We start from the raw sequence: 25,295 nt of genomic DNA on the forward strand, positions 1-25,295 counted from the left end.
CGAATCTCCCTGCAGTGAGGCGCCAGCGACAGGCCTGTGCCGCCCTCTGCCGTCAGCCCCATCCTCCCAAAACACCCGGATTTGCCAGAAATACACCTGGTTTTTTCATTTTTTGTCCCTTTTGTTCCATCACTCCCGACCCTCCTGCATCCCGACAGGTTCCCCAAGCCTCCGCCCGAGTGCTTGTCAGGAGCCATGATCCTGCCGAGCCCAGACCCGATCCTGAGGGGATGGCGAGAGCTCTGTGTGTCCACCCTGGCCGGGAGGCTGAGCTTAGGGGGATAATTGTCCCTTTGCCCGTGTCCCCAGCGCCTGAGACACCCCGAGGGACGCCCGGCTCCCCTCCTGCCATTGCCCTGACTCATGTGAGGCACGGCCACGCCGGCGGCCTGAGCGTGAGAGGAGCTGCTAATTCACCAAGGGCCATCGCACGTTCCCCCCAGGAGCGGGAGGTCCCCATGTCCCCACAGCCCGGGGACACCGGTGACAGCAGGCCCCGTCCCACTCTGCCCACACCCGGCGCCATCGAGGCCCAGTGGCTGCCGAACGCCCCTGGCGGGACGGGGGTTCTCCTCAGGGCATGAGAGGGACAGCAGCGCTATGGGGTCTGGCGGGGTCCCATGTCACCTGGGAAGTTTGTGCTTTTTTGCTGTCTGTGCTTTTTTTTTCCCAGTTTATCCCTGTTTATTCAGGGGGTGACCACTTGACCCACAGCTTCACCCACAATGGTGGCTTCTCCCCCGCCTCACAGCTCCCCCCATATTGGTGGCTTCTCCCTCGCCGCACACCTTGCCCCAAAATGGCAGCTTCTCCCCCACCCCAGGTGTCGTTCTGAGGGGACACCCCGTCACCAGGGCTTGTCTGGGGGCTGGAAATGGCCCCAAATGGCCCCGAGTCCTTGCAGGGACCATGACAGCCGCGGGTGCCAGCGGAGCCAGCCCGGGGTGCCGCAGGTACCCAGCCGGGCCCCGTCACCACTCGACGTCTGTCCCCCACTCCGCGCGTGGTTGTGTCCACCCGCTCGCCCCCCCCCACCACCCCGTGGGTGGTTTAACCCGTTTCCCCCCGCCCTCTCCCGATGGTTTCGTCCAGGTGCTTTCTGGGCGTGCCCCCCCTCTCCCCCCGCAGCGTCAATGGTCTCTCCCCTTCTCCAGAGCGGTGTTTAACCCTTCCCGCCCTCCCCTCTGCAAGGTCCCCCGTGTTCCCCCGCCCCACGCAGCCTCAGCGCCGCTTTCTGTCCCCACTCCGCGCCCCTCTGTGTTAATGGTTCCCTCCACCCTCCCCCCCGTCCGGGGCCCGATGGTTTATCCCCTCCTCCCCCCCAAAAATGGTCTCTCCCTCCTCACACAGCCCCGCCCTCTCCCTGTCTGCCCCGCCCTTTTACGCTACGTCACTCCCTCCTTCAGCTCGCCATTGGCTGATCCGGAACGCCTTGCCCGAAGCGGCCAATGGCGGCGCTCTCCCCGCCCGCACCCAAGATGGCGCCGCCGGAGGCTGCGGGCGGGCGGCGGTGAGGCGGCCTGCGGGGGGCCGCTGCCTTCCTCCGCGCTCCGCCGCTGCGCCGCGGGGCCGGCCGGCCGGTGGGCTCGCTCGCTCCGCTGGCTGGCCGGCCGGGCCCGCCCCTCCCCTCCGCCATGGCGGCCGAGAGCGGCAGGCAGTTCTGGAAGCGGAGCGCCAAGCTGCCGGGCAGGTGAGCGCGGGCCCGGCCCGGCCGGTACGGCCGCCCCTCCTGTTCCCCGGGAAAGGGGTGCGAGGGCCGCAGATCCACTCCCCAGTGCGGGAGCCGTGGGTGGGGGAAGCTGGAGCAGCCCTTCTGCCTTGGGAGGGGGCTGTCAGGGGCACTCACCCTGGTTATGGGGCTGGGGGCCATGAGGGATCCCCCTGTAAGGGGAGAGATATCGGGGTATCGACCCTGGCTATGGGGCTGGGGGGCACCCCTGCAACAGGGGGTGTACCAGGGGTATCAACCCTGGTTATGGGGCTGGGAACCCCCCTGCAAGCAGGGGAGATACCAGGAATAGCCACCCTGGCTATGGGGCTGGAGGCCCCGGGGAACCCCCTGCAAGGGGAGAGGGGGGATACCAGGGGTATCTACCCCGGCTATGGGGCTGGGGAGTTGGCTGGGGGCCCCGAGGTTTCCCCCTGCAAAAGGGGGTGACACCAGGGGCACCCCAGGCCATGGGGCAGGGGAGTTTTGCTGGAGGAAGCCCCCCTGTGTAAGGGACGAGGGTAGTGCCAGGATTGTCCCCTTATCACAGCAGGGCAGGCCGTGTGGGGACCCCTGTGTGCACCCTCTGCCCCATGGGAAGCAGGGTGGGGGGGGTCAGGGCCTTGAAGACCCCCGCCTTGGGGTGGTCTCGGGGACAGGGCTGTACTGTCCTCCTTTCCACAGGTACCGAAGAAAGCTCATCCCTTCCCAAAGCCCTTAGAGGTGTCGCCTTGGGTGGCAGCAGCTCTGTCCCAAGCAGGTGCCTCTGCCAACGCATGTGTCCCCCCCGCACCGTTATCCTCTCCTATGCGGGGTGTCACTCCCGGTCCACCTCTGCTCAATACGAGGGGCTGGGGGGGCTCTCAGTGTGCACCTCCCCTGCGTCGGTTCCTGTGTGATGTCCCGGTTCCTGTCGCGGCACCCGCACTCACCCAGGGATGGGAGAAACAAGTGAAACGTCCCCTTCAAGCAGTGTTTAGGAAGAAGAGGCTAGTGGTGATGAAGGAGATGCTCCCTACAAGGTCTTGGGAGCCAGGCTCCCATGGGGAGAGGGCACCCACCTCTCTGGGGAGGCTCTCACAAGTGCTGTGCCCATCTGGTGCTCCTCTCGTTTGCCTTATCTGAACCCTGGCCTTCCCCTCCTGGTGTGTGGACGCAGCCTGAAATGCTTAGTTGGCTTTAAATCCTGCTAGGCCAGTTAAATCTCTCTTTCTAACGTGCTTTCACTTGCTCCTTTGTCGCTGCGCCGGCTCCCTCAGGTTGGTGGGACAATCCAGGTCTGTGGCGAGCAAAGGGAAAGCCACGAGTGCTACTTGTTCCTCCTCGTCTGCTCATGGGGGAAGAAAATGCTGTGCTCTCCCTGGGGGATTTTGTCTCCCGATTGCTCCCATCCCTTTCCCAGAGGTCCCAGCCATGCTTCTAACTGGTGGTCTTAGACAGCATCTCTCTTCTGCAGCCGGTGACTTCGAGCTTCGGCTTGGAAAGCTCAAACCAGGTGAACCGGTCTGGGAGGCAGCCGGGCCTGCCTGACAATACGCTCCAACGTCAAGTTTTTTGGCAAAGTTCTCCCTTGCTCCTAACTGTCTGCTTGGCAAATATCCTGCTGTCCAGGAGCCTTGTCACCACCTCGAAATACCCTGCGGGGCCCGTCCTTTCCAGGGACGGTTACTGACGGGTCTTGGGCAGCACAAACGGTGGAGGTGGGACGTGCTGTGTCCGTGGTCGCTAGGCGTGAAGCTGCCTTTCTTTTTTTTTTTTTTTTTTTTTGTCTGAGCTTTGAGAGATCTTCCTGTGCAGATTCTTGGCTGTGTCCTGTCTTTGCCCTGACAAGCTGGCAGAGGGAGGCTTTGTAAAGATTTGGAGACTGCGTTCGCTTCCTTTTCCATGACACTCCGTGCACTTGGTCACTGAGTTCTATTAGCTTTTAGTCGGTGGTTTTTTTTCCTCTGTAGACTTAGGGTGGCAGAACTAGCAAATGTTGTTTCGTGTCTCCAATACTGCCCTGTGGTTTTGTCACTGGGAATTCTCACCCCAGTAATTTTCTGGGGCTGCGTTGGCAGGTTGGTCTGGTGTGTTACCCTGTGCGATGGGTTGTTTGCTTCCTGCTCTTTAGAGAGATGGGCAGTCAGGCTCTGGTGGGGGGTATTTAAAAGCTGTTTTAAAAGGAGAGAAACAGAATCTGCTAGGAATAAATATGCTCTGTGCCTGAAGTGGCACTGAGGTTTCGCGGATGTGCTTTCTGCTGCGGTGTCAATAACACACACCCTGTGATGATCTCCTCGTGAGCAGTGTAATGCAGATACCGCGGCCGTTGGACCAGCCGCTGTCACTCACCCGTTGCACCAGACAATGAACATGCAGGTAACAAGAAATGCTGGTCCCAAAGAGCTTAAACTGAGATGGGACAGGGGACTTGTCCGATCAGTTTGGGAGCACAGTGGCAGCTCAGGTCCCGGCTCCTGACCCGGTGGTGTGTTTGCTGGGCGGCAGTGCCTGCCCTGAGCTTTCTGTCCATGCAAAAGTCAGGCGAAGGCAGCTTCAGACGGGGAGTTCAGCTTGGAGATGGCGGATTCACCTAGCCAAGATGCATCAGGGAAGAGCAGGCAAGAGTGGGGAAATAATGGTACGAGCATCACTCAGTGGTATCGCTCCCCTGCTTCCGATTTCTCGCTAGGATGTGCTCATGCACCTTTTGTGGAGCTGTGGGATCTGCTGGGAGTCAGCTACAGGCACGTGAGCTGAAGGAGGGGGATCAGACATCGAGGGCACTGCAGAAACTATGGCACAAACTTGCTGTCTGGCACTTGTACGTGTGCTCGTGTATCTTAGAAGTCACCTGTTGCACACCTCGGAGCATTTGCACTCCTCTTGTCCACACAGGTGGATAGGGCAGAGAATCAGCAAAGATAGGACAAACACGGGGAGAACCTGCTTCATGCAGTGGTTCGAGCTCACCGATGCAGGATGGTGGTGTTCAGCCCTGCCTCTGTAGCTTGCTGGAAACAAGACTGTCATCTTCAGCCGCTTGTGTGGGAGCACAGGCTGATGGGCTGTGCAATTAGATCAGCTCGGGATGCTTTGTTTGGGGGAGCCTGGGATCAAATTCTTTAAAAAGAGCTGCTTGGGAGGTGGGACCCTCTGCCATTGCATCGGCCGTTAGCCAGCGAAGGCATCGGCCGATTGCTTCAGAGCCTCAGGAAAGGGTTTCCTCACCCAGAGCTGGCTGCGGCATCCCCTCCTTTATCTCTAACGTACATCGTTTGTTTGGCTTGCGAAGTTCAGGCCTTCGCGTGTGAATCAAAGCGGTCACCCGCTGGCAAGGCGCGGATCCCCACGCAACAAGGAGCAGCGTTGTCACTGCTGTCACGAGACGGTGCCAGCTTGGTGCCAGGTATCGGAGAGGCTCTGCCAGCTCCTCTTCTGCGAGGAGCTGCCATGAGTCACTGGGAAGCAGCACTGATCTGGAGGGGTTGTTTTTCTTACTCCTGATAATCTGCTTGCTATGCCCACCCACGGGGGTGCCTCTGCTTAATAGCTGTCCTGACTCCTAGATGCTAATTAGTCAGCAAACTCTTTCCTAGGCTTGATCGCTGGTGGGTAAATACAGTGAGCCTTTTCAGCGCTTCCAGCCACGCAGGGCAGCCGCTCCAAGCGGCGAGCCCACCCCTCGCCGCGCTGCACCACCAGGATTTCTCTGTGCTGTGGTTGTTTCCAGCCTCTGCCCTGGATCTCTGCATCCCTCCCCTGCCAGCTGGGCCTGTTGCTGCCGCCTCCCCAGCATCAACTGGTTCCCAGCGTGCTTTCCAGCTGCACCAGGCTGCCGTCCCCCTCCTACACGGCTGGGCTCTGCTTGTTTTACTGCCGGGCACCATCTGCAGCTCCTGGAAACCAAGCCAGCTCTGTTGACCCAAGAGGAGCCTGTCCCTTGTGTGCCAGCTCTGAATGGGCCCTTGTCTCTGCCGTGGGATGCAGGATGGTGCTGTGTATCAGGGGATGGGTAGGACTTGTTTTTCAGAGATGTTTTTTCAGGGTGGGGTGGCTGTGAATAGTTACCCAAATGGAGGTAGTAACTCAGGATCCCTGTCTCGTTTCCAGAGCCTGTCAAACTAGCAACGAGCGCTTGTCTAGTAGCTCCTCTCCGAGGTGATGCTCCCCACGGAGTGCCTGCAGCCCTCTGTCTCCCTGGCCCGCTCCGCAGGGAGGCGAGCCCAGGGACTGAGACGTGGTGACTCACTTCAGGCCACATTAGGAAGTAGTTGATTAAGTTGGGATTTGGACCGGAGTCAAACTGTACCGTAGCAGAGGCAGCTTCGTTGTAGCATTGGCTACGAGCCCAAGAGCCAGCGTGGGGTTCAAACCCTCGAGTGCATTGCGGAGGAGCCCCAGTGCCCCTGGTTAGAGTCCTTCCCTGTGCCGCAGGGCTCGGAAGTGTGAATTCCCAAACCTGGAAATCCCCTTGATGGAAAAGAGAATGGACGTCAGTGTATAAGGCAGGGGGACTGAGACATGTGGCGGCTCAGAGTGAATCGGTGGGGCAGAAAAAGAGGCTCTCTGCAGGCTGAGCTGGGATTTGAGATCTGCTAAGAGTTTAAACAAGGCTTCCCTTTGCTGCCGCAAAGAACAAATCTTCATCTGAATGTGGCACTTTGGATCTAAGGCTTTGAAGACAGAAGGTTATTGAAGTTCCTTTTGGTCCGTATTCAGCTTCTGACAGCAGGCGAGAAATGTGACCCCAGTCTAGGCTGAGGAGATTATTCGTGGGTGCTCCACAGCTTTTTGCACTGTCTTTTTTTTTTTTCTGTCCTTTTCCTGCAGCATTCAACCTGTCTATGGAGCACAGCATCCTCCGCTGGATCCCCGGCTCACCAAAAAGTAAGTGTTTATCTTCTAGAGACGCAGGCCACGAGGCTTTGCAGGTTTTTTGGCTTGGTCCTGCAGTAGGTGGAGGTCTCCAGCATCCTCTGGCACTGTGATGTTCCAGCAGAGAAGGCCAGCAGTGGCGTGTGGGGCTGTCTTGAGCTCTGCAAAAGCTTGCAGGGAAAGCTTATCTTATGTGGCCAGAAATCCGTGTTGTATCAGCCACATCAAAGGAGTCAGGTGTATTTTTTAGCAATGGCGTCTGAGCCCTCTGCTCCCTTTCAGAGGCAGAAGAATTAAGGGAGGGGGAGGTAAAGCTGCTCAGCTGCAGAACGGCAGCACCCTTCCCGGCAGGAAAAGGCAGAGCTGATCTGAACTGCCTCCTTGTCTCTATCTCATGCTGTGTAGTGGTGAAGGTTCCCTCTTTTCTGTGACGCTTCAGCTGGTGGACTTTGACTCCTGTAGCTTAAGGGTAAATGCGAAGGCTCCTCCTGTGCCTGAGAAAAGAGCCAGGCTGGTTCTGTCTGCTGGGAGCCATAGCAGCTGTACCGGGAGTGTCCTCGAGCGCAGACCACCTCCGTCTAACCTCTGACATGCCTCTGCCCAGGTCGCAAGACTTTTTTGGGGTGTTAATCTACTAGTTTTTCTCTAGGGTGGGGGGCAGGCAAGGCCAGAGGAATTCTACGTGTCTCTCCTTTGCCCTTCTGAGCTGGGAACGCTGGCGCCTCTCCAGCTGTCTGCTGGCACCGGGGCCTCTGTGCCCTGCCATCGTACCAGCTCGGGCTCTGCCTCCTGGCAGCGGGCAGCCCAGAGAGACTTAACACATTCCTTGGGGTTGGGAGGAGGAAGGGGGGAGACTGGAAAAAGGGACTGGCTGATTGGTGTGAGGACATAGGGAAGGAAAGAAAATGGACTCGTCTGACAGCATTGCTCTGATACTGTTTCTCTCTGGCTCCCAGCTTCATCAAGGACCGCTCCAAGGCCAACGCGCTACCTATGAAAAACAAGAAGGCCTCCAGCTTCCACGAGTTTGCCCGCAACACCAGTGATGCCTGGGACATCGGTGATGATGAAGATGAGGAATTCTCTTCCTCCTCTTCTTCTTTGCAAACCCTGAACTCTAAAGTGGCCAAGGCTACGGCAGCCCAGGTTCTGGAGAACCACAGCAAGCTGCGGGCGAAACCGGAGCGGGCTCAGTCCGCTCTCAGCGACATGCCCACCAACTGCAAGGTCATCAAGTCCAGCAGTGATGCCCAGCTCTCCAGGACATCTGGTAAGAGCCATCTTCAGGAGCAGCCTCCTGCTCCGGTACTCTCGTGGTTGACCGCTGAACTCAGCCGCTTGCTGCTACTCGCATGTAATGGGCAAGAGGCTGCAGCACAGCCTGTAAGCCCAACAGGGACTTTTGTCTCCTTGTAGTATCATGCTCTCCAAGGAGCCATATTTGAAGTCCTGCCCTTGATATTTCAGTCTCCTCTGCTGCTCATACAGGCACATCTGTCCCAGAGGATCCCGTGTTCTGGGTGCTAAGGGATTTTGGAGATATGTTAAGTTCTTGCTCAGGATTTCTGACCTTCTGCTTTCTTTGCGTCCCAGTGTGCTGCTCTTAGAAAGGTCCGGATGGGGCCCTGTAGACCCCAGGTCAGTACAGCTTGGGCAGAGACCTGGGCAGCGTCAGCCCCTGCTCACTCTGCCTTGTGGCAGGCAGACGCTGCTTGTGCTGTGAAAGTCACCCAGCAGGTGGCATTGGCAGCCCGTCGCCTCCTCCTCTCTGTGCTAGCAATTAGCTTGATCACTCTTTAGATCAGAGCTGAGCAGGGCAGATCTGAAGGTCAGTTCCTCTGAGATTCTCACGGGCTTCTTCTACCTCGTCTCCTGTATCCTTCTGCCCATGGCTTCCCATGTGAAGGGAGAGGGCTGATCCACGGGCAGCCAGGTGTCTGGATGCAGGAGGAAGAAGAAGGAGAAACAGAGAGAAGTGATGGAAGAGCCACAACGAATGCCTGCGAACCGGCTGATCCCCCGGAGTGGGCCGGCAATGCTGAGGCTGGGGAAGAGAAGGGTGAAATCTGCGGTGGCAGGGCTCTGAGGAGGAGCGAGGTGGGGTCGGAGAGGTGCCCTCTCCTTCCCTGCCTCACTGCAGCATCTGCTCCTTGCAGAGGAGGCCTGTGTGCGGACCCCCCTTCAGAAGCAGCAGTCCCTTCCCCTTCGGCCCGTCATTCCACTCGTCGCCCGTATCTCTGACCAAAATGCTTCGGGTGCTCCCCCCATGACGGTGAGGGAGAAAACCCGCCTGGAGAAGTTTCGGCAGCTCCTTTCCAGCCACAACACGGACCTGGGTGAGTGTGGCAAAATGGGGATGCTGCGGGTGGGAAGGGGGAGGCAGAGGGGGCCTGCTGCCCGCTTCAGGTTGCGATCAGGTCTGCTCCGGGGTGGATAAAATGACTACCTGCAATTGCTCCAAGTTGCACCAGCTGCTCTGATGGCAGATGGTTGTGTCCTCCACAAGCCGCCTGTCCGTTTCCAGTCTTTCTCCATCTCTCAAATGATGGTTGTGATCGCTGGGGGCTGTTGGGCTCTGCATGAGGACTGACCCTGTGGCACATTGAAGCCCCTGCAGCCACCAGTCCTGTGCCCAGGCTGAGCTGAAGGCACCTCAGCTCCCCTTGCCGCAGACCCACGTCCCCAGTCATTGCAAATGTGGAGCCTTCCTGGAGGCTCAGTGTCTCCAGAGCCTGCAGGAGCAGACTGGGCTTTCCTCTCCTTCTAGGTGTAGTGGTTCCTGGACGTGCCTAGGATCTAATCCATTGCCACCACTGTCCGTTTGCAGATGAGCTGAGGAAATGCAGCTGGCCTGGTGTGCCCAGAGAGGTCCGGCCCGTGACGTGGCGTCTCCTCTCAGTGAGTACTTGGAGCTGTCACACAGGAGTTTTGGGGGGAACGTGCCGAGCCAGGGACGAGCCCTTCTAGACCTTCGTGTGTCCCGTCACCAGGTTTGCTCGTGTTGTATCTGTGCCCAGCCTGTGGGTGAGCTATAGGGTTTTTTCTTTTTTTTGGCTTGAGGAGTGCAATTGCTACATCATCTTTGAGCACAAAGCCCAAATTGGTACTGGGAATATGTGGTTCGCTCTGTTTTGGGAAACTGAATCCCATGAAGTTGGGTTACCCCAAGATCAGAAAAGGCATCAGAGGTTGGGAAAGCTAAAACCCGTGAAAGCTCTTTCCCCGGCTCCTGAGTCTCTGTGCCTGATGCTGCCAGAAGCACAAGGTGCCTGGCAGGATTTCAGGGGATGATTTGTGGTGAGGGAAGAGGATCTGCCCTGACACGGGTTTTCCTGCCGCAGGGTTATCTCCCCGCAAACATGGAGCGGCGAAAGCTGACTTTGCAGCGTAAGCGGGAGGAATACTTTGGCTTCATCCAGCAGTATTATGATTCCAGGAATGAGGAACACCATCAAGACACCTACCGACAGGTACGAGCCCTCTGCCTGCTGCCTGCCTTTCTGCCTTGGTATATCCCTTTCCTCTCTCTTGCAGTTGGGGTCATGCTAGGAATTCCTCTAGATATAATTATTAGGAGTCTTCTTGGGGACAGGACACCATGTTTCTGTCCTCCTCCTTATGGGTGTTAGTTTAAGCCTTCCCTAACTTGATCTAATAACTAGATTTCAAACCCCAGCTCTGGTCACCTGCCCACACTTGAGCAGAGGAGACCAGAGATAGAACTGGAGTTGATTTTCTCAGTGCAGCTGCCATCTGTAGCCCTCACTGCGCTTGTCAGCAAGTGCAGCTCTCACTTGGGGGGACGCTGAGGGGTGGAAGCCCCTCTGTTAACCTGTGATGAGTTATTGCGCCCCTGAAAAGTACAGCTGGTGTGTGTAACCCACCCTCTTTTCCAGATCCACATTGACATTCCAAGGACCAACCCACTCATCCCGCTCTTCCAGCAGCCGCTGGTCCAGGAGGTAAGGTCGGGGGGGGCGGAAGCTCTTGCCCCACATTTGCCTTGGGGCATGTGTGTGGAGTTAGAGCAGCGCTGCCAGTAGTGAGTTAGCTTTGGAGGGAAACTTCCCCTGGCCGACGGCTCCTGATGCAAATACCCGCTGAAACTGTCTGGTCTTGTCCCATGTTTCTGAAAGACTTCACACTTGGAGCTCAGGGGTTGTGAGATCAGCTCCTTTGTGGCAAGAGGTAGCCAGGAGTTGGTAGCAGACCTGAAGCTTTTTGTTTTGAAACAAATTCAAGGCATTCGAACCAGAGCAGGAGATGAGTTCTGTTTTGCTACGAAACCTCTTCTGCGCGAAGCAATATGTGAGAAACCCAGGCAGGGATGGGTTTGAGAAGGTGGCCAGGAGGTGTGAGCCTCTGTCCCCCTTAGGAACAAGCTCAGTGCATGTGTGGTTTGTCAGAGCATGGTGTCCTGGGGCTGGGGCAGTGTGGAAATAATGCTTTGGATGTTGTGGGGCAGCTGCTCTCTTGGGAACTCTCCTGATCTGCGATGTTTTGCTGTGCTGATGGCTGATACTCGATGGTTAAAGAGCCCAGATAACAGCCTTTGCTGTTCAGGCGATGTTCAGCAAGGGCAGCCCTGTCCTATGGGTGGAAGGGTCTTAAGCCACCTGGATCTTGAAAAGTTGGGTCTGCATTTCTTCAAGAGGAGGCTTTGATGAGGAGCCTGGGCTGCCTTGTTCTGTGAAGTGTGGACTGACCTGTGGATCATAGAATACAATCATAGCATCGTAGGGTTGGAAGGGACCTCTGGGGATCACCCAGTCCCACCCCCTGCCAGAGCAGGGTCGTCTTAGAGCAGGTGGCACAGGAACGCGTCCAGGTGGGTTTGGGATGTCTCCAGAGACGGAGACTCCCCCACCTCTCTGGGCAGCCTGTGCCAGGGCTCTGCCACCCTCAGGATAAAGAAGTTCCTCCTCATGTTGAGATGGAACTTCCCATGGTCAAGTTTGTGCCCCTTACCCCTTGTCCTGTCCCTGGGCACCACTGAGAAGAGCCTGGCCCCATCCTCCTGACACCCACCTTTGAAGTATTTATAAGCGTTGATAAGGTCCCCCCTCAGCCGTCTTTTTTCCAGACTGAAGAGACCCAATCGTACAGGAGTCTCCTCTAGGACTCGTATGCTTCTTATCTTACTGGTACTGCTGTAGCAAAGCCTGTCAGCGCATGATCTCTGCTCCCCCAGCCTAGCAGTTATGCTTTTCCGCCTTTCCTTTTTGCACGGCTAACGCAGGTACCTGCTTTCCCTCCTTCTTCCCTAGATCTTTGAAAGAATCCTGTTTATCTGGGCCATCCGACACCCAGCCAGCGGCTATGTACAGGGAATCAATGACCTGGTCACTCCGTTCTTTGTTGTGTTCCTCTCTGAGTATGTTGGTAAGTGACATTTGCTGCTTGAAGCACGGTTCTGCCTCTCCACCGCAGCGTTGGAAACGGTGTGAAGTGCTGGCACCAGGAAAGCTTGCCGGGCTGGAGGGGATGATGTGCTCTTCCGTCAGCGCCTGTGCCAGGCTGGAGATGCATCTTGACCCCTTACTGGATCTTTGCTGCCTGGTTGAATTGACTTCAGTTTTCATGACTTTTGCTGAGCTCCGTGGTAGTTGAAGGGCTAAGGATGGATTTGCATTTGAATGTATTTGGCATCCTCGAAGCTTGGAGGAGAATGGGGTCTTTCAGGCGCTGAGGGAGCGTAGGCAAAGCCCCGATACACAGAGTTGGGAGAGGGGAGGGTCTTGCTCTCAAAGCTTGGGCTTGGAGCTGGTTCTTGCTCTAGGAGGAATGAGTGAAGTATAAAGGGACCCTGCTGAGAATGTAAAATAAACTATTTAGCTAAAGGTTCCTGTCCCGTGCTGCTAGTACAGGTGTGTTTCTCAAGCTGAGAGTTTCAGGAGGCAAATTGACTTCTCCCCGCTGCTTTTGGCTTTCTTGTCAGCCAGTTGCTTTTAGGCAGAGATCAAGTCATTTCCACGCATGGCATTTTTATTCTTTCTGCAGCTCTAGCTGTGTTTTGGGGTTGACGTTAATGCTGGGATGCCGTAATCCCTATGCTTAAAGGCTCTTAGCTTTCACTGTAAAGAGAAGGAAAAAGGAATTTATAAGACTATATTAATGACAGAAAAATCCTGTTGAACAAATATTGTTAAGGTCTGATCCAAAGCTTGTTGAAGTCCGTGGAAACCTTCCACTATTTAGTTAGGTTTTGTACGCTAGCACTCATCTGCCTCTTCTGAGGATGTTGCGAAGAGGTAAAGCACGTTTTTTCCACGGAGATTTCTACTGTGGTAGCCGATGTGGTCTGGATTGATCCCTAGGAAGTGCTTTTGCTCCTCACAGCCTGAAGGAAAAGGCACAAAATGTGGCCTTGCTACCAGCTGGAGTGAGTTCCCTTCCCTGGGAGGTCAAGAGCCTGTTGAGTCAGGTCTGAGCAGGTTCCCTTTGAGCGGCTTCTCCTGTGTGGAGGCTGGTTTGATTGATTTATTGTGTTAGAAGCAGAGCTGTGTGCACAGTGAGTTTTCCGTGCAAGAAGGGAGCTGGTCTGAAGCATCAGAGCTGCCTGCAGGTAACTGGTGTGGCTTCTTGCAGCCCTGTACCCTCTTGGGTGTCGGGGCTCAACTCTCTGCATGTGGCTGCAGAGTTGGTGCTGCATCGGACCTGTCTGTCTCTCGCTGGAGCCGTGCTTCTCACCGTCTTCCAGGGCTGTTTTCTCTTCCAAGTGAAGCTTTCTCTCTGAACACGGCTTTCCTGTTTCCAGCTATTTCTGAAACTTGTGTTGGAGGGGAAAAAAAAAAACAGCCCAACAAACCTCTACATGAGAGCCGTTGAGTTGAATTTGGCTGAGCAACACCACGCGTCCCCGTCTGTTCCCAGAGCCTGGGATTCAAAGCCAGCCTTTAGGTCACAAGCTGTCTCTGTGGCTACCTGCTCCCTGGTCTGGCTGTGTAGCAGTCGGAGTTTAAGGACGAGATCAGTAATTGCCTTGAATATACACGGGAAAGTGTCACGTAACCCCTTTTGCAACAGGATTTAAGTCTCTGGTGTGGAGCATCAGCTCTTCTCTACAGCTGCTTTTGTTGAGAGCCCCCTGAAGAGCTGGTGCAGGGCAGGGCAGGTCTGGAGGCTCTCCCTGTTGGATCACTAATTCTCAGGATCCCCGGATAAGCCGTGTCTGTGCTGCGCCCGAGTCCTTGCAGCAGGAGAGCCAGAAGAGGCCTGGCACAGTTTGGTAATCCTTGCACAACACAAGGCAAGGGACAACTCACTTTTTCTTATTTAAAGGAAATTCTGCTTGTATTCTTCAAGCTGTATCCCCCTTGGAAAGGGGACAATCTGTGTGGCTCCGGCAGTCCCTGCCCACCAAGCTCATACATCTGTGTGTCATCTGAGGGTGCTTCCATGTTCAAAGGTGTGTGTACAACTGGCCTGGAAAAGTTTCCCTCGCCTTTCCTGGGAAGGGGGCACCAGCACTGGCTCCATCCTCAAACCTCTTGGGTTTGCTGCCCCTTCTCTCCTTTCAGAGCGGGTGTTTTGTTGACTGCAAGGTGCTAGAAGGGACCCGCTGTGCTGCCAGCTGGCTCCTCTGCTTAGTTCCCCACCATCTTCCCTGGGATGTTTTTGTTGGAGCCTTTGAAGGGCTGCCTCCCGTGGCAGCTGACTCAGCAGGACCATGGCAGCTCTCCGGGCATGGTGCGCGTGTGTGATTCAGAGCCATCAGGCGGAGGTGGGAGTTCACGAGCTGTTGACTGTTTAGCTGTTCAGCACAAAACCAGGCTGACACACTGGTCTTCTACTGCTCAATCTAGTGGCTTCTCACATCTTAGTCTCACAGAATCCCAGACTGGCCGGGGTTGGAAGGGGCCTCTGGAGATCACCCAGTCCCACCCCCTGCCAGAGCAGGGTCACCCACAGCAGGTGGCACAGGAACGCGTCCAGGCGGGTTTGGGATGTCTCCAGAGACGGAGACTCCCCCACCTCTCTGGGCAGCCTGTGCCAGGGCTCTGCCACCCTCACAGGAAAGGAGTCCCTCCTCGTGTTGAGATGGAACTTCCCATGGTCAAGTTTGTGCCCGTTGCCCTTTGTCCTGTCCCTGGGCACCACTGAGAAGAGCCTGGCCCCATCCTCCTGACACCCCCCCTTTCAGTATTTATAACCGTTGATAAGGTCCCCCCTCAGTCTTTTTTCCACCTCTGGTAACAGGCTGGTCCCCGTCTCCAAGTTCACTGTAGACTTCTAACCCACCATCCCATGCTTTGGGCAGGCATTGCATCCACAGACAACAAAGCAACTTTTCCCCAGATAAATGAACCATTTTCTTGGTGCTCGTCATCTGATTAATGTGTCTGGTTGATGGTGTCTCCGTTACATATCAGTTACCAGACCAAGGCTTAAGACATCCTTCAGAGGCTTGACTGGCTTCCTACCAAGGGCTAGAGTGTGTCCATGGGGAAAATGTGAGTGGTTTGGTAGGGGATGGTCTGTAGCTTATCAGACACGTTCAGGGAATAATTTGGCAGTTTCCTTTCATGGAAGCTGACACAAGCAACGAACTGACAGTCAGCAGTAACCCAGCAAACTCCCGGGCCTTTGAGCGCAGGGGGATTAAACGCGGCTTGCTCGGGGTGAAAGCTGGAGCAGTTTGGCTGGATTCGGGAGCAGGACCACACTGCTGCGTCTTTGGCTTGGTGGCTTTCCGTCCTCACCGTAGAAGGTGTGGGGAGGAAGGGTGTTGCCTGTCCACGTCCTGAAGGAGGTAAATAAATCAGTGAATGAAAAACATTTGCAGGAAGCTGGTTCTTTTGGATGCTTAGGGAACTCAAAGAGCCCGTTATTAACTTGCATCTCCCTCGCCTGACCCTGAAAGGGTCCCATTGATATCGCTTCCCCCTTCGTTCCGAGTGTGTCCTTGAATCCAGTGTGTGTACACCCCTTGGACCAGCTTCAGAAAATACCAGCTAGGCTGAGCAGGGAGGAGCAGCTCTTCCCCGGAGCTTCCATTCCCCGTGTCTGAACTCCCCTGTCCCCTTCTCCAGTGCCAGTTGGGACCCGTTGCTTCTCCTGTTCTTGCACCTAATCTGGATGCAAAACTCCTGCTCCTTCCAGGTGCTGTGCAGACTCCCGTGAGCCCTTGGCAGATGGGATAGATGCAACTCCTGCGTTTTCAGCTTTCTCCCAACATGGCGAGCTGGCTCATCTTCTCCTGGGATGCTCTACCTGCATCTACCGGCTGCCTTGGCTACTTGGCAGCAAGCATGGGCGGTTTGAGCCCCTGCCACTGCCAGCTCTGGAGCTGGAGCAATTCCTCCTCCCGGCTGATCGATGGCTTCTGCCGCAGATGGCTGAGCTCTGCTTGTTTTCAGCTGGTGCCGGCGCGAGGAAGAGCTCGAGGGAGGTGTTGGGGCTGCAGGAGCAGCTGAGCCTGCTGTTGCTGCCCTCCGGGTGGGATGGGCGCAGGCTGCCAGCGCCGCTGGGGAGGCAAGAGGTTGAGCCTCTCCATCTCCTCTCTCCAGGGAGGATGGAGAGAGACAGTCTGGCATCCGAGGAATTGGGGCAGGGATGACGCCTTGGTGCCTGCAGGAGGAAACCATATGCCCCTTTTTCCAGGTGATCAGAGAGGGCCCGGCAAGCGCAGGGGTGCTGAGCTGTTAGTCCTGCTAAAACGGTCCCGCAGCCCCTCCTGCTGCCCTGAGTCACTCCCAGCTCTCAGGCCTTGCGTTTGCCTTTAAAAAACGGCAGTGACAGAGCTCAGAAATGAGTTCAGCAGCCTCAGGCGGTGTCAGTGGTGGCCCCTTGCACCCTCTCCCAGGGCTCTCTGCCCGTCTCAGCGTGTGACACCACTTCCATCCCCCATTCATGGACCTTGCCCAAGGGATTGTCCTGGCTTTGGGACCTGTTTGGTATTTCACCAAGTCCGTAGAGGGGAGCGGTGCCATGGAAAGTATTGATCTCGCTCATTCCTAACTGGCGTTGTTACTAAATCCTAATCATAGTTAAATTAAGACTCTTTCCCTATAAGCAGGAGCAGAAGTGGAGCTGGGATGAAGGGAAGGTGTCGTGGTTTTGGCCAATGGCCGGCAACAGATGCTCCCCCCCGCCCCCAACCTCTCGTACACAGAGAGGAGGAGGAGAGATAAAGAGATTTACAAGTTTAGAAGAAACTAAACTAATGAAATATTAGTAATAAAATAAAAAGGAAAATAATGAAATAGATACAGTATATACAAAACTGTATCAAGCTCCCAGGATGACGTCACCGGCAGGCACTGGGGGAGTCCCAGACTGGACTCAGCGGCGGGTGGGAACTGGGTTCCAGAGCTGGAGTCAGGAACACACGGATGGAGATCAAAGGCAGACGAACAGACGGGGTCCTCCTCGGACGTCAGCCGTTGAAGGAAGAGACCGACCCTTTAATCCCTCAGCTTTTACACCGAGCGTGGGGCAGGTGGGATGGAACACCCCTGTTGGTCAGTTTGGGGTCACCTCTCCTGTCCGCTCCTCCCAAAGGTGGGACCCCTCTAGGCTTTTCCTCTTCCGACCCTCTAACGGGGCAAATAACGAAATTAGCTGACCTCGGTTGTTACAGCAATAAGCGTAAGCAAGAGCCTCTCTGCGTACCATCCCTTGGCACAAACCGTAGACACTGGCCGTATCACTCTGAGAACGAACCGTTTTCGGCACAACACGCTGTTCATTTCAGAGAGTTAGAAGAGGCCTAGCTAAGAAGTGAAATTACTGAACAGAAGGTTGGTTCTGTTTTACCTCAAACCGGGACAGAAGGGGAGCCTTGTACCCGGATCTTTCTGTGGCTGACCCAGCTCGGGCTGTAACAGCGGCTTGTCCTCAGCTCCAGCTTTGCCCTGGACCTGTCGCTCGCGTTGGGCGCAGACCTGCCTGTTCCTGCGCGGAGCTGGGACTGGCTTTAACTCTTCTCCAGGGGTCTAGTCCTGCACTGAGCCCCAGCTGCCAGAATAGGGGGAGTCGTGAAAGCTCCCCTACGGAAAGCAGGGGTGTGGGAGCCCTGCCTCCTCTGATCCGCTCCAAGCTACGCCCTGCCTGGCATTTGAGGGGCTTCGAGTGGGACTGGGATGCCCCTTCTCCTGTAAATGACATTTACGGGATCATTGCCTTCCCCAAGCACCAGCTTGCCCTGTGATGCTGGCAGCGGTGTCCCGGCTGCCCCCAGCCCCGCCGCAGGTGGCTGTCACCGCGCCGCTGGCTCCTTTTCAGGCCCCGTCGGAGCCATATGTCGAGTATCTCACTCCTTTCCACGGCGCCTCTTTAATGATGCCGCTGAGCAGATGTTTGTGCTGAGCCGCGCACCCCAGAGAGCTGGGGGTTTTTCCAAAGCTTCTTGCAGCGTGCGCCGGCTCATGCTGGGGATCTCCTGCCACTGTTTGGCCGCGACAGCGGTGCGCTGGCAGGGTTGCTCCTTTGTCCCCATACTGGTGCAAGGAGCAGGGTGTCCCCCGTCACCTGGGCAGGTCACCACATCCCCTTCTCCATCCTGGTCCTCATGCCTGGAGCTGCATCGGGAGGTCTTCTGCACGAGGCTTATTTCTCCATGGCTGAGCCTGTCTCTCCCACCAGTCCTGACCATACTCATGTGGCCTTGTCCCACTCCTTTGCCTGCCCATCCTCTGTGGGGGAAGTTTTCTGGGAAAGGAGATGGGTATTAGATTTTTCCTGCCTTTCTCATTACCTGAAGCATTTGGGAGTGGCTGCAGAGAAGCCAGCAGAAGAGTGATAGTTCTGGACAATGACCTGCAGCTGGAGAACAGCTTTGCTGCTCTTTCTGCGGTACAAGGGTGCCAGATTAATGCAGGGTTAAGCCCTTCCTTGTCCCTAAAGCTCCCGGTGACAGTTTGCTCCGGAGCTGAGCTCTGCCCCAGAGGAGGGGCAGGGGTGGGAGCGGTGTTGGAGTCGCTGGCTCTGCGCTTCCCATCCTCCTGCGGGCAGGATCTGTTAACGTCGGTTTTCACAGCGCTGCCAGCCTGCGACAGCTGCCCTGTGGCATGTCTCAGCCGCGAGGGTGGCCCAGCTCCAGCCCCGAGCCCCCTCCTCTCCCTCTTGTGCTCTTTTCCAAGGAAGATCAAAGACGCTTGTTAGGATTTCCGAGCCTCTGGGTTTGGAAAGGGGCCAGTTTAGTCCTGGCATCTGTTGATCTGATTTAGCGGCGTGACGGCAGCGTGATGGGCGCTCTCCTCCCAAGGAGGAAAGGGAGGGAGCTGCTGGGTCAGCCAAGCCGGGAGGATCAGACGTGTATTTCCCGACTCTCTCCTCCCTGGCATCCACTGCCCGCCCGTGCCCGTTGCCCTCTGCAGCCTCTGGGTCACGGTGAGCCTGGCCTGGGGCAGGTGATCCCAGCTCCGAACTCAGCCAGCATCACCGCTGTGCCCACCCTCGAGGTCTCTGCTCTCTCCCTTGTCCTTCCTGGGGCATTGGCAGTTCTTCCTCCTGGGCCCTCAGAGTTGGCAGCCACTTTTTGGGTGCCTCTGTTGTGCTTCAGTCCTGGGATGATGCTGGCGAATCCGACGGGGAGTGGGAACTGAGCTCCCCTGTGCTGCCCCAGCCCAAGGGCGGCGTTTGCTTCCCTGGTTTCTGGCTGCAGGGAGGGATTCACCTCTCCCAGACCCTCCTGTGGTGCCACCAGCTGGCAGAGACCTGCTGTCACCCGGGGCGGGATGGGCTCCAGCGAGAAGTGTCCCACATCCCAGAGGCTTTGTCCCTGCACATCCCTTGCCCCAGAGGGGTGAGAACAGCAGCAACGCAGTGGGATCCCACTCGCAGTCCCCTGGGGAGCCGGGCTGGGTTCGGATCATGGCTGATGAATATTTTGGGGTCCTTCAGCCCTTCCCCTGGGTTGGAGAAGTAGGTCAGTGCGTGGGTGCTGTGCTCTGTGCTGGGCACCTCAGTCGTGCCACGCAGGGAACCTTGTAGTGCCTCTTGCCCTGCCTTGGCTTGATAAAGCCCCTCGGTGTGTCCCGTGAGCCTCCCGGTGTCCCCCATCCCCCTGATGCTCTTCCCTCTCTGTTTTGCAGAGGAGGACGTGGAGAACTTCGACGTGACGAACCTGTCGCAGGATGTTTTACGGAGCATCGAAGCCGATAGCTTCTGGTGCATGAGCAAACTGCTGGACGGGATACAGGTGAGCCCTTCTGGGGCCGCAGAGCTTTCTCTCCCCTTGCTGGGGTAGAGTCGTCTTCTCTCTACCTTTGGGTGAGCGCTCCGCATTTCCTAGCGTTAGGGAGATTTTGCTGCTTCACTGAGCGGTAAAATCCCGAGGAAATAAGATGCTGTGGCTGTCAAACCAGCACTGTCCTTTCGAGGGACTTCACAGCAGGCAGATGATCCTGGTGCTCAAGAGCCACGTGGCTGTCGGCTCATGGTGATCACGGCTCCCTGTGGAGCTGGGCATCTGGGTTTGGGCATTTCTAGCTGTTGTTAGAGCTGCTGCTTCTGACTCGTGGCCTCTCCCCGCAGGATAACTACACCTTTGCACAGCCGGGGATCCAGAAGAAAGTCAAAGCCCTGGAGGAGCTAGTCAGCCGGATCGATGGTAGGTGACAAGGGGGCCCGAGCGGGTTGGAGGCTCTCTTGTCACAACAGTGGGAGGCCTCCTTTGCAAGTAGTACCCTCGGGGCAGGGGTACACACTTGCCTACAACACGTATGGACGCAGGGCAGGGTAGGGTCAGCCAGAAACCCCCTGGGGATGGGGTTTTTCTGGCCAGGGGTAGCACAGAGTGAGGAGTGGAGGCGTTCGGCAGAAGAAGGTCTCAGGCTGAGAGCGCGTGAAAGCCGGCGGGTTGGGGCAGCGCCGTGAGCGGGAGCTGGGGCACCCTGGTCCCCAGGTGTGTAAGTGAAACGTGCTGTTTCAGAGCAGGTACATAACCACTTTAGGAAGTACGAGGTGGAATACCTGCAGTTCGCCTTTCGCTGGATGAACAATCTGCTTATGAGGGAGCTGCCTCTTCGCTGCACCATCCGCCTCTGGGACACCTACCAGGTACGACGCAGGCTCCCCCTGCCTTCCGCGCGTGGCTGGTCACTGGGGGGCCGGTTCCCTGTACGTGGTGGGATGGAGATCTTCTGGCAGCACCATGCAGCCGGGGAGATGAGGGAAACAAAGCAGCGTGGCTCTGGGACATTTGTTTCCAGTCGGGTGATGGGTGGCCCAGTAAGACGTCTGTGTCCGGGGGAGTCGTGCTCCAGTTGAGCTGCAGGAGTTGACCCAGAGTTTTGTTGTCCGCAGTCGGAGCCAGAAGGATTCTCCCATTTCCACCTCTACGTCTGCGCCGCCTTCTTGATCAAGTGGCGGAAGGAGATCCTAGATGAGGAAGATTTCCAAGTAAGTCCTTGGGGCCGGGGGTAATTCCCTGGGGATAGAAGGGAGGGAATTGCTCTGGTTGGGATTCCAGTGTGGGCACAGTCAGCCGTTATCTCAGAGCTGGCTCCAGAAGCATCCAGTCTCGGGATCTTTGCCTAAAAGTAACTTCTGAGCCTCTGGGCTCAGAACTGGGCTGTTGGAGGGTGCAAACACCAAATGCCGGCTCTTTCCTGGGCTCGAGCTTTGGTCACGGTAAGTCCCTTTGTCTCTGCCTTCTGGTGTCCGGCTGTGACACTCTGGTAAGCACCGTTTATCTCAAGAGGTTTGGGGGCACCTGAGGTGCTTCACTGATTCGGATCTAGACACAAGCCCGTCTTAGTGCTGTCTCTGAGCCTCCCACACCTGAGTGCGGTGAGCGAAAGTTATCGAGGTGCCGCCGCCTCTGGTCCTGCCGGCCCCGAGCCTGCTTCGGGTCTGTCCTCTCTGCCTTCAGCCGCCCCAAACTAAGCGCCTTCCCCTCTTTCAGGGCCTTCTGATGTTGTTACAAAACCTGCCCACGATACACTGGGGGAACGAAGAAATCGGACTCCTGCTCGCCGAAGCCTACAGACTCAAGTACATGTTTGCAGATGCCCCCAATCATTACCGCCGATAGGTGCCAGGACTCGACTCCCTCCTCTCCCCCCCGTGCCCACCCCCTCCTCCTGTCCCGATCTGATCACTGTGGCATTTTTGTCGTCCCAAGTCCTCGGACACTCCGGCCGGGAGCTGCTCCTCGCTGTACAAAGCTCACATCGACTCTTGTCTTAACTCTTTTTAACGTGTGCCTGTCTGCCACTCCATCCGCCTGGAGGTGCCACTCCAACCACCGTCAGTATTTCACGCCGTGCCGGTGGCTCGAGCCAGGGAGAGCGGCGTGAAGGGGCGGGGGGGGGGACGACATGGGGGGCAGCTTTACAGATAAACTGAGCCGAGGACGTTCGCCCTCCTGTCCTCTCCACCCCCTGCCCTGGCCTTGTCCGGCTGGGACCACTTTGGCTTCGCCGCCTCGTGTTAAACCTCCCACCACGTGCTGTTCCCTTCTCTCTTCCGACACCGTTCACTCCGATTCCCAGAGGAAAATGCCTTATCAGAGACCCGCCCGGCCGGAAAAATCCTTCCCCCCCCCTCATCCGACCCTTGAGGGCGGCAGGGCAAGAAGTTTCTCTCAGGGCCTCGCTTCGCCCCCAGGGTCCGGAGACCCCAAGCACTTTGTGGGTTCGCGAGAGCCCCCCCCCCGCCTCCTGCCCCCTCTCCTTCTCTCCATCCTCTTCGCCTCCTTCTCCCCGTGGGACGACGGGGGGGGACACGACACACCACTCCATCCACGCGCGGTTCCACCGATGCGTGCCATCTCGACGGGACTTTTGGGGACTGAGGTGCTGTCGGTACGGCCCCCTCCGGCGCGGAGCGGGGGCGATGTGCGGGGGGGGGGGGGCGCTGGCAGGGGAACAGCATCTCCCGAAACCCCCTTGCGAAGCCCCCGCTCCTCCAAGGCGTTCTGTGTATATTGTGTTCTTGTGTATATGGGTCAAAGATGTACAATATACGTCTTCTGTTTGTAGCAGATAATGATTTTATATTTATAACGTGCACCCCCTGGTTCTCCCCATCCTCTCCGCGCCTGGGAAGGACGCCTGGGGACGGCGGCGTAGGGCTTTGAACCCCTCCCGGAGGTCTGTGTGTGTGGGGGGGACACGACAACAACATTTCGGAGCCGCAGGTATTTCTGCCCCGACGTGTTTTTTGCAGTTGCCCGGAAGAGGCGCGATAGAAATACGGATCTCCAGGCTTCCCCTGCAAGGAGGATTGGGGCGTTTAAAGGAGGTGGGAGCTCCCAGCGGGAAGCCGGGGAGATCCGCGTCGAGGAAACAGGGTATCCGAGCTCATCGGCTGCTGGCACGTGTCCCTCCGAGTGCTGCAGAGCTTTGCCGGTGCCACCGGTGGGACTCTCCGGGGAGGAATGACCCCGGATCCGGCGTTGGCTGCCCCCAGCCCTGCGGACGCCTCCTGCCGGGGCTGCTCCCACGGGGCCGGCGAGGACCGGGCTTGGCCTCGCCACCCTCTGCTTTTAAATCCAACCAATCGTGAATGTTTGACCGGGACGTTCTCTCCCCGCGGGCAGGCACCGTCCGCGTCGTGCCAAGGGCTGGATGCGGGAGGAGGTGGGGGGGACGGATCCGGGCCACCCCGGGCTTCTCCCCGCGCTCCCGTGGGGCGATGTGGGCTATCTCGGGAGGTTCCCGGACCCTCCGCTTTCTCTTGCTGTTCCCGGTGGGAAAAGGCAATGGGCCGCGATGCCGGGGCCGAGCATGTGAAAGGCAGAGCCTTGTTGCCAATAAAACTCCAAACAGTGTCTCAAGAAATGGCTTTGCTAACCCGGAGTTGTTTTTCTCAGGCGTTTGGACTTTTATTTTATTTCTGTGTGTGCCTTTTGTTGTTTCCTCCGAGAGACAGACCTGGCGGTCCTTAGTTCAACGTGACAAATTAAAAAGAAAAAAAAAAAAAAAAAAGCAGCAAAAGCCAAAACCAACAGCTGAACGGCGTGGTGGGGCAAGAGTTTGCGGGGGGGCTGGGGGCGGTGAGTCCTTGTTTGGCCTCATGAGGGGCTTTGGGCAAGTTCGTTACACACACACACACACACACCCCCCCCCCCGGTGCCTCAGTTTCCCCACCTGTAAAAGGAGGGGGATGTTCTCCCCTTTCTGTTGTGCTGGGGGACTCGGTGGTGTCCGAGTTTGCTGTTGGTCGGAGCAGCTTATGGGAGGACAAACATTTAACCCCCCCCCCCCCCGCCAAGTCGCCTTCTATCCCCTATTAATTAAAGTTCAAGCGCATGGAACAAATAGAATTAGTTCTGTGCGACGCTAATGCCCTGCGCTGGCTGCCCAGGCTTTGTTTTAATGGATTGCGGAGGGCTGGCTCTCCGGCTCCTCCAGGTCCCACCGGGGCCACGCAGCCCCTGTCCCCGTCCAGGTTTGTGTCCCATCACAGCCGTGTCCCCAGCACCAAGTCACCCCCCCCCCGGCCCCAGCCCTGGACACCCCTCCTGGGCTCTGCTCCCCACAGCCCCCCGGCTTTGCGGAGCAGTTAAATCAGGGAGCCCATCGGGGTTGTTTCTGGCCCCAGCACTGGTGGGAGCTGGTCCGGGTTTTGGAGTGCCTGCCCTGAGCAGGACGGATCCTGCAGCAACTCGGATGGAGTCCCCTGCCGTCCTTCGGCGATGGAGGCTGTCACAGCCGGGGGTGACGGTGCCCCCGGTCCTGCAAGATGCTGAGCATCCCCGTCCTGGGGCAACCGGGGATGCGGCTCCATCACGCCCTGGGATTTCTCCTCCCGGCCTGGAAACATCAGCGTGGCTCCGGGCGAACTGTTGGGTCCCTGCGGGGAGGGGACCGGAGTGTCCCTGGGGCCGGTGGCACTGGGGGGTGGCCAGGCTGCATCGCTGCATCTGCAGGAGGCTCAGCGTCACCTCCTGCCCTGCCAGCCCGGGGCGGGGGCCAGGACTCACCAGCAACGGGGTTTTCCCCTGGGTTTTAGGAGCTGCAGGTCCTGTCTGGGATGGAGCAAACGCGGCAGGGAGCCACCCTGGGCAGGGACACCCCCCACCAGCCCAGGTTGCTCCAAGCCCCGTCCAACCTGGCCTTGAACCCCTCCAGGGATGGGGCAGCCACAGCTTCTCTGGGCAACCTGGGCCAGGGGCTCACCGCCCTCACAGCCAAGAATTTCTTCCCCGGATCTCATCTAAATCTCCCCTCTTCCAGTTTAAACCCGTCCCCCCTCGTCCCATGGCTCCCCTCCCTGCTCCAGAGTCCCTCCCCAGCTTTCCTGGAGCCCCTTTAGGGACTGGAAGGGGCTGGAAGGTCTCCCCGGAGCCTTCTCTTCTCCAGGCTGAACCCCCCCAGCTCTCTCAGCCTGTCCCCACAGCAGAGGGGCTCCAGCCCTCCCAGCAGCTCCGGGGCCTCCTCCGGCCCCGCTCCAACAGCTCCATGCCAAGCATGGACAACATGGACAAGATGGACAACAGAGCCCTGCCAAGATGAGAAACACGCCCCAGCCAGGAGCCGGGGACCTCTGCACAGCTCGGCTCCTCTCCACCTGCCCAAACCCCCCTGCCCACAGCCCCGAATTCCCAATTCCCATCCCTTTGGGACTCTTGGCCACCCCCCCCACAGCCAGGCGGGAGCCCATCCTGCAGCACCCGGCCCCAGGCCCCATCGCCCAGGGAACACACTCACCTCCGGGAGATGCTCGAGGCAGCACAAGAAACCCCTCTGCTGTCCCGTCCCTGTCCCTGCTCTTCCCAACCGCTTCGCGCCCGCATCCGGGACAACTGGGACCAATAAACACCACCCTGGTAAGA

General features: G+C 57.5%; 1 protein-coding gene across 5 annotated transcripts; it reads left to right on the forward strand.

Moving 5' to 3' along the window:
* Positions 1 to 1,535: 1,535 nt before the first annotated feature.
* TBC1D22B (TBC1 domain family member 22B) lies at positions 1,536 to 23,298 on the forward strand. 5 transcript variants are annotated; one of them, XM_054181146.1, is made up of 15 exons: positions 1,618 to 1,690; positions 2,393 to 2,468; positions 6,524 to 6,580; positions 6,974 to 7,172; positions 7,525 to 7,838; positions 8,725 to 8,904; positions 9,396 to 9,466; positions 9,910 to 10,038; positions 10,465 to 10,530; positions 11,836 to 11,950; positions 19,606 to 19,712; positions 20,048 to 20,123; positions 20,445 to 20,572; positions 20,819 to 20,914; positions 21,420 to 23,298. In XM_054181146.1, the coding sequence occupies exons 4-15, from the start codon at positions 7,042 to 7,044 to the stop codon at positions 21,546 to 21,548; spliced, it is 1,542 nt and encodes a 513-aa protein (XP_054037121.1). In that variant the 5' UTR covers positions 1,618 to 1,690; positions 2,393 to 2,468; positions 6,524 to 6,580; positions 6,974 to 7,041; the 3' UTR covers positions 21,549 to 23,298. The 5 variants fall into 5 exon arrangements, with proteins under 5 accessions (XP_054037123.1, XP_054037121.1, XP_054037120.1 ...); XM_054181147.1 differs by lacking the exons at positions 1,618 to 1,690; positions 2,393 to 2,468 and adding an exon at positions 2,741 to 2,853; XM_054181148.1 differs by lacking the exons at positions 2,393 to 2,468; positions 6,974 to 7,172 and having other exon boundaries at positions 1,536 to 1,690.
* The last annotated feature ends 1,997 nt before the right edge of the window (positions 23,299 to 25,295 follow it).

The sequence above is a fragment of the Rissa tridactyla genome, chromosome 21, assembly GCF_028500815.1.
Source record: "Rissa tridactyla isolate bRisTri1 chromosome 21, bRisTri1.patW.cur.20221130, whole genome shotgun sequence".
NCBI lineage: Eukaryota > Metazoa > Chordata > Aves > Charadriiformes > Laridae > Rissa > Rissa tridactyla.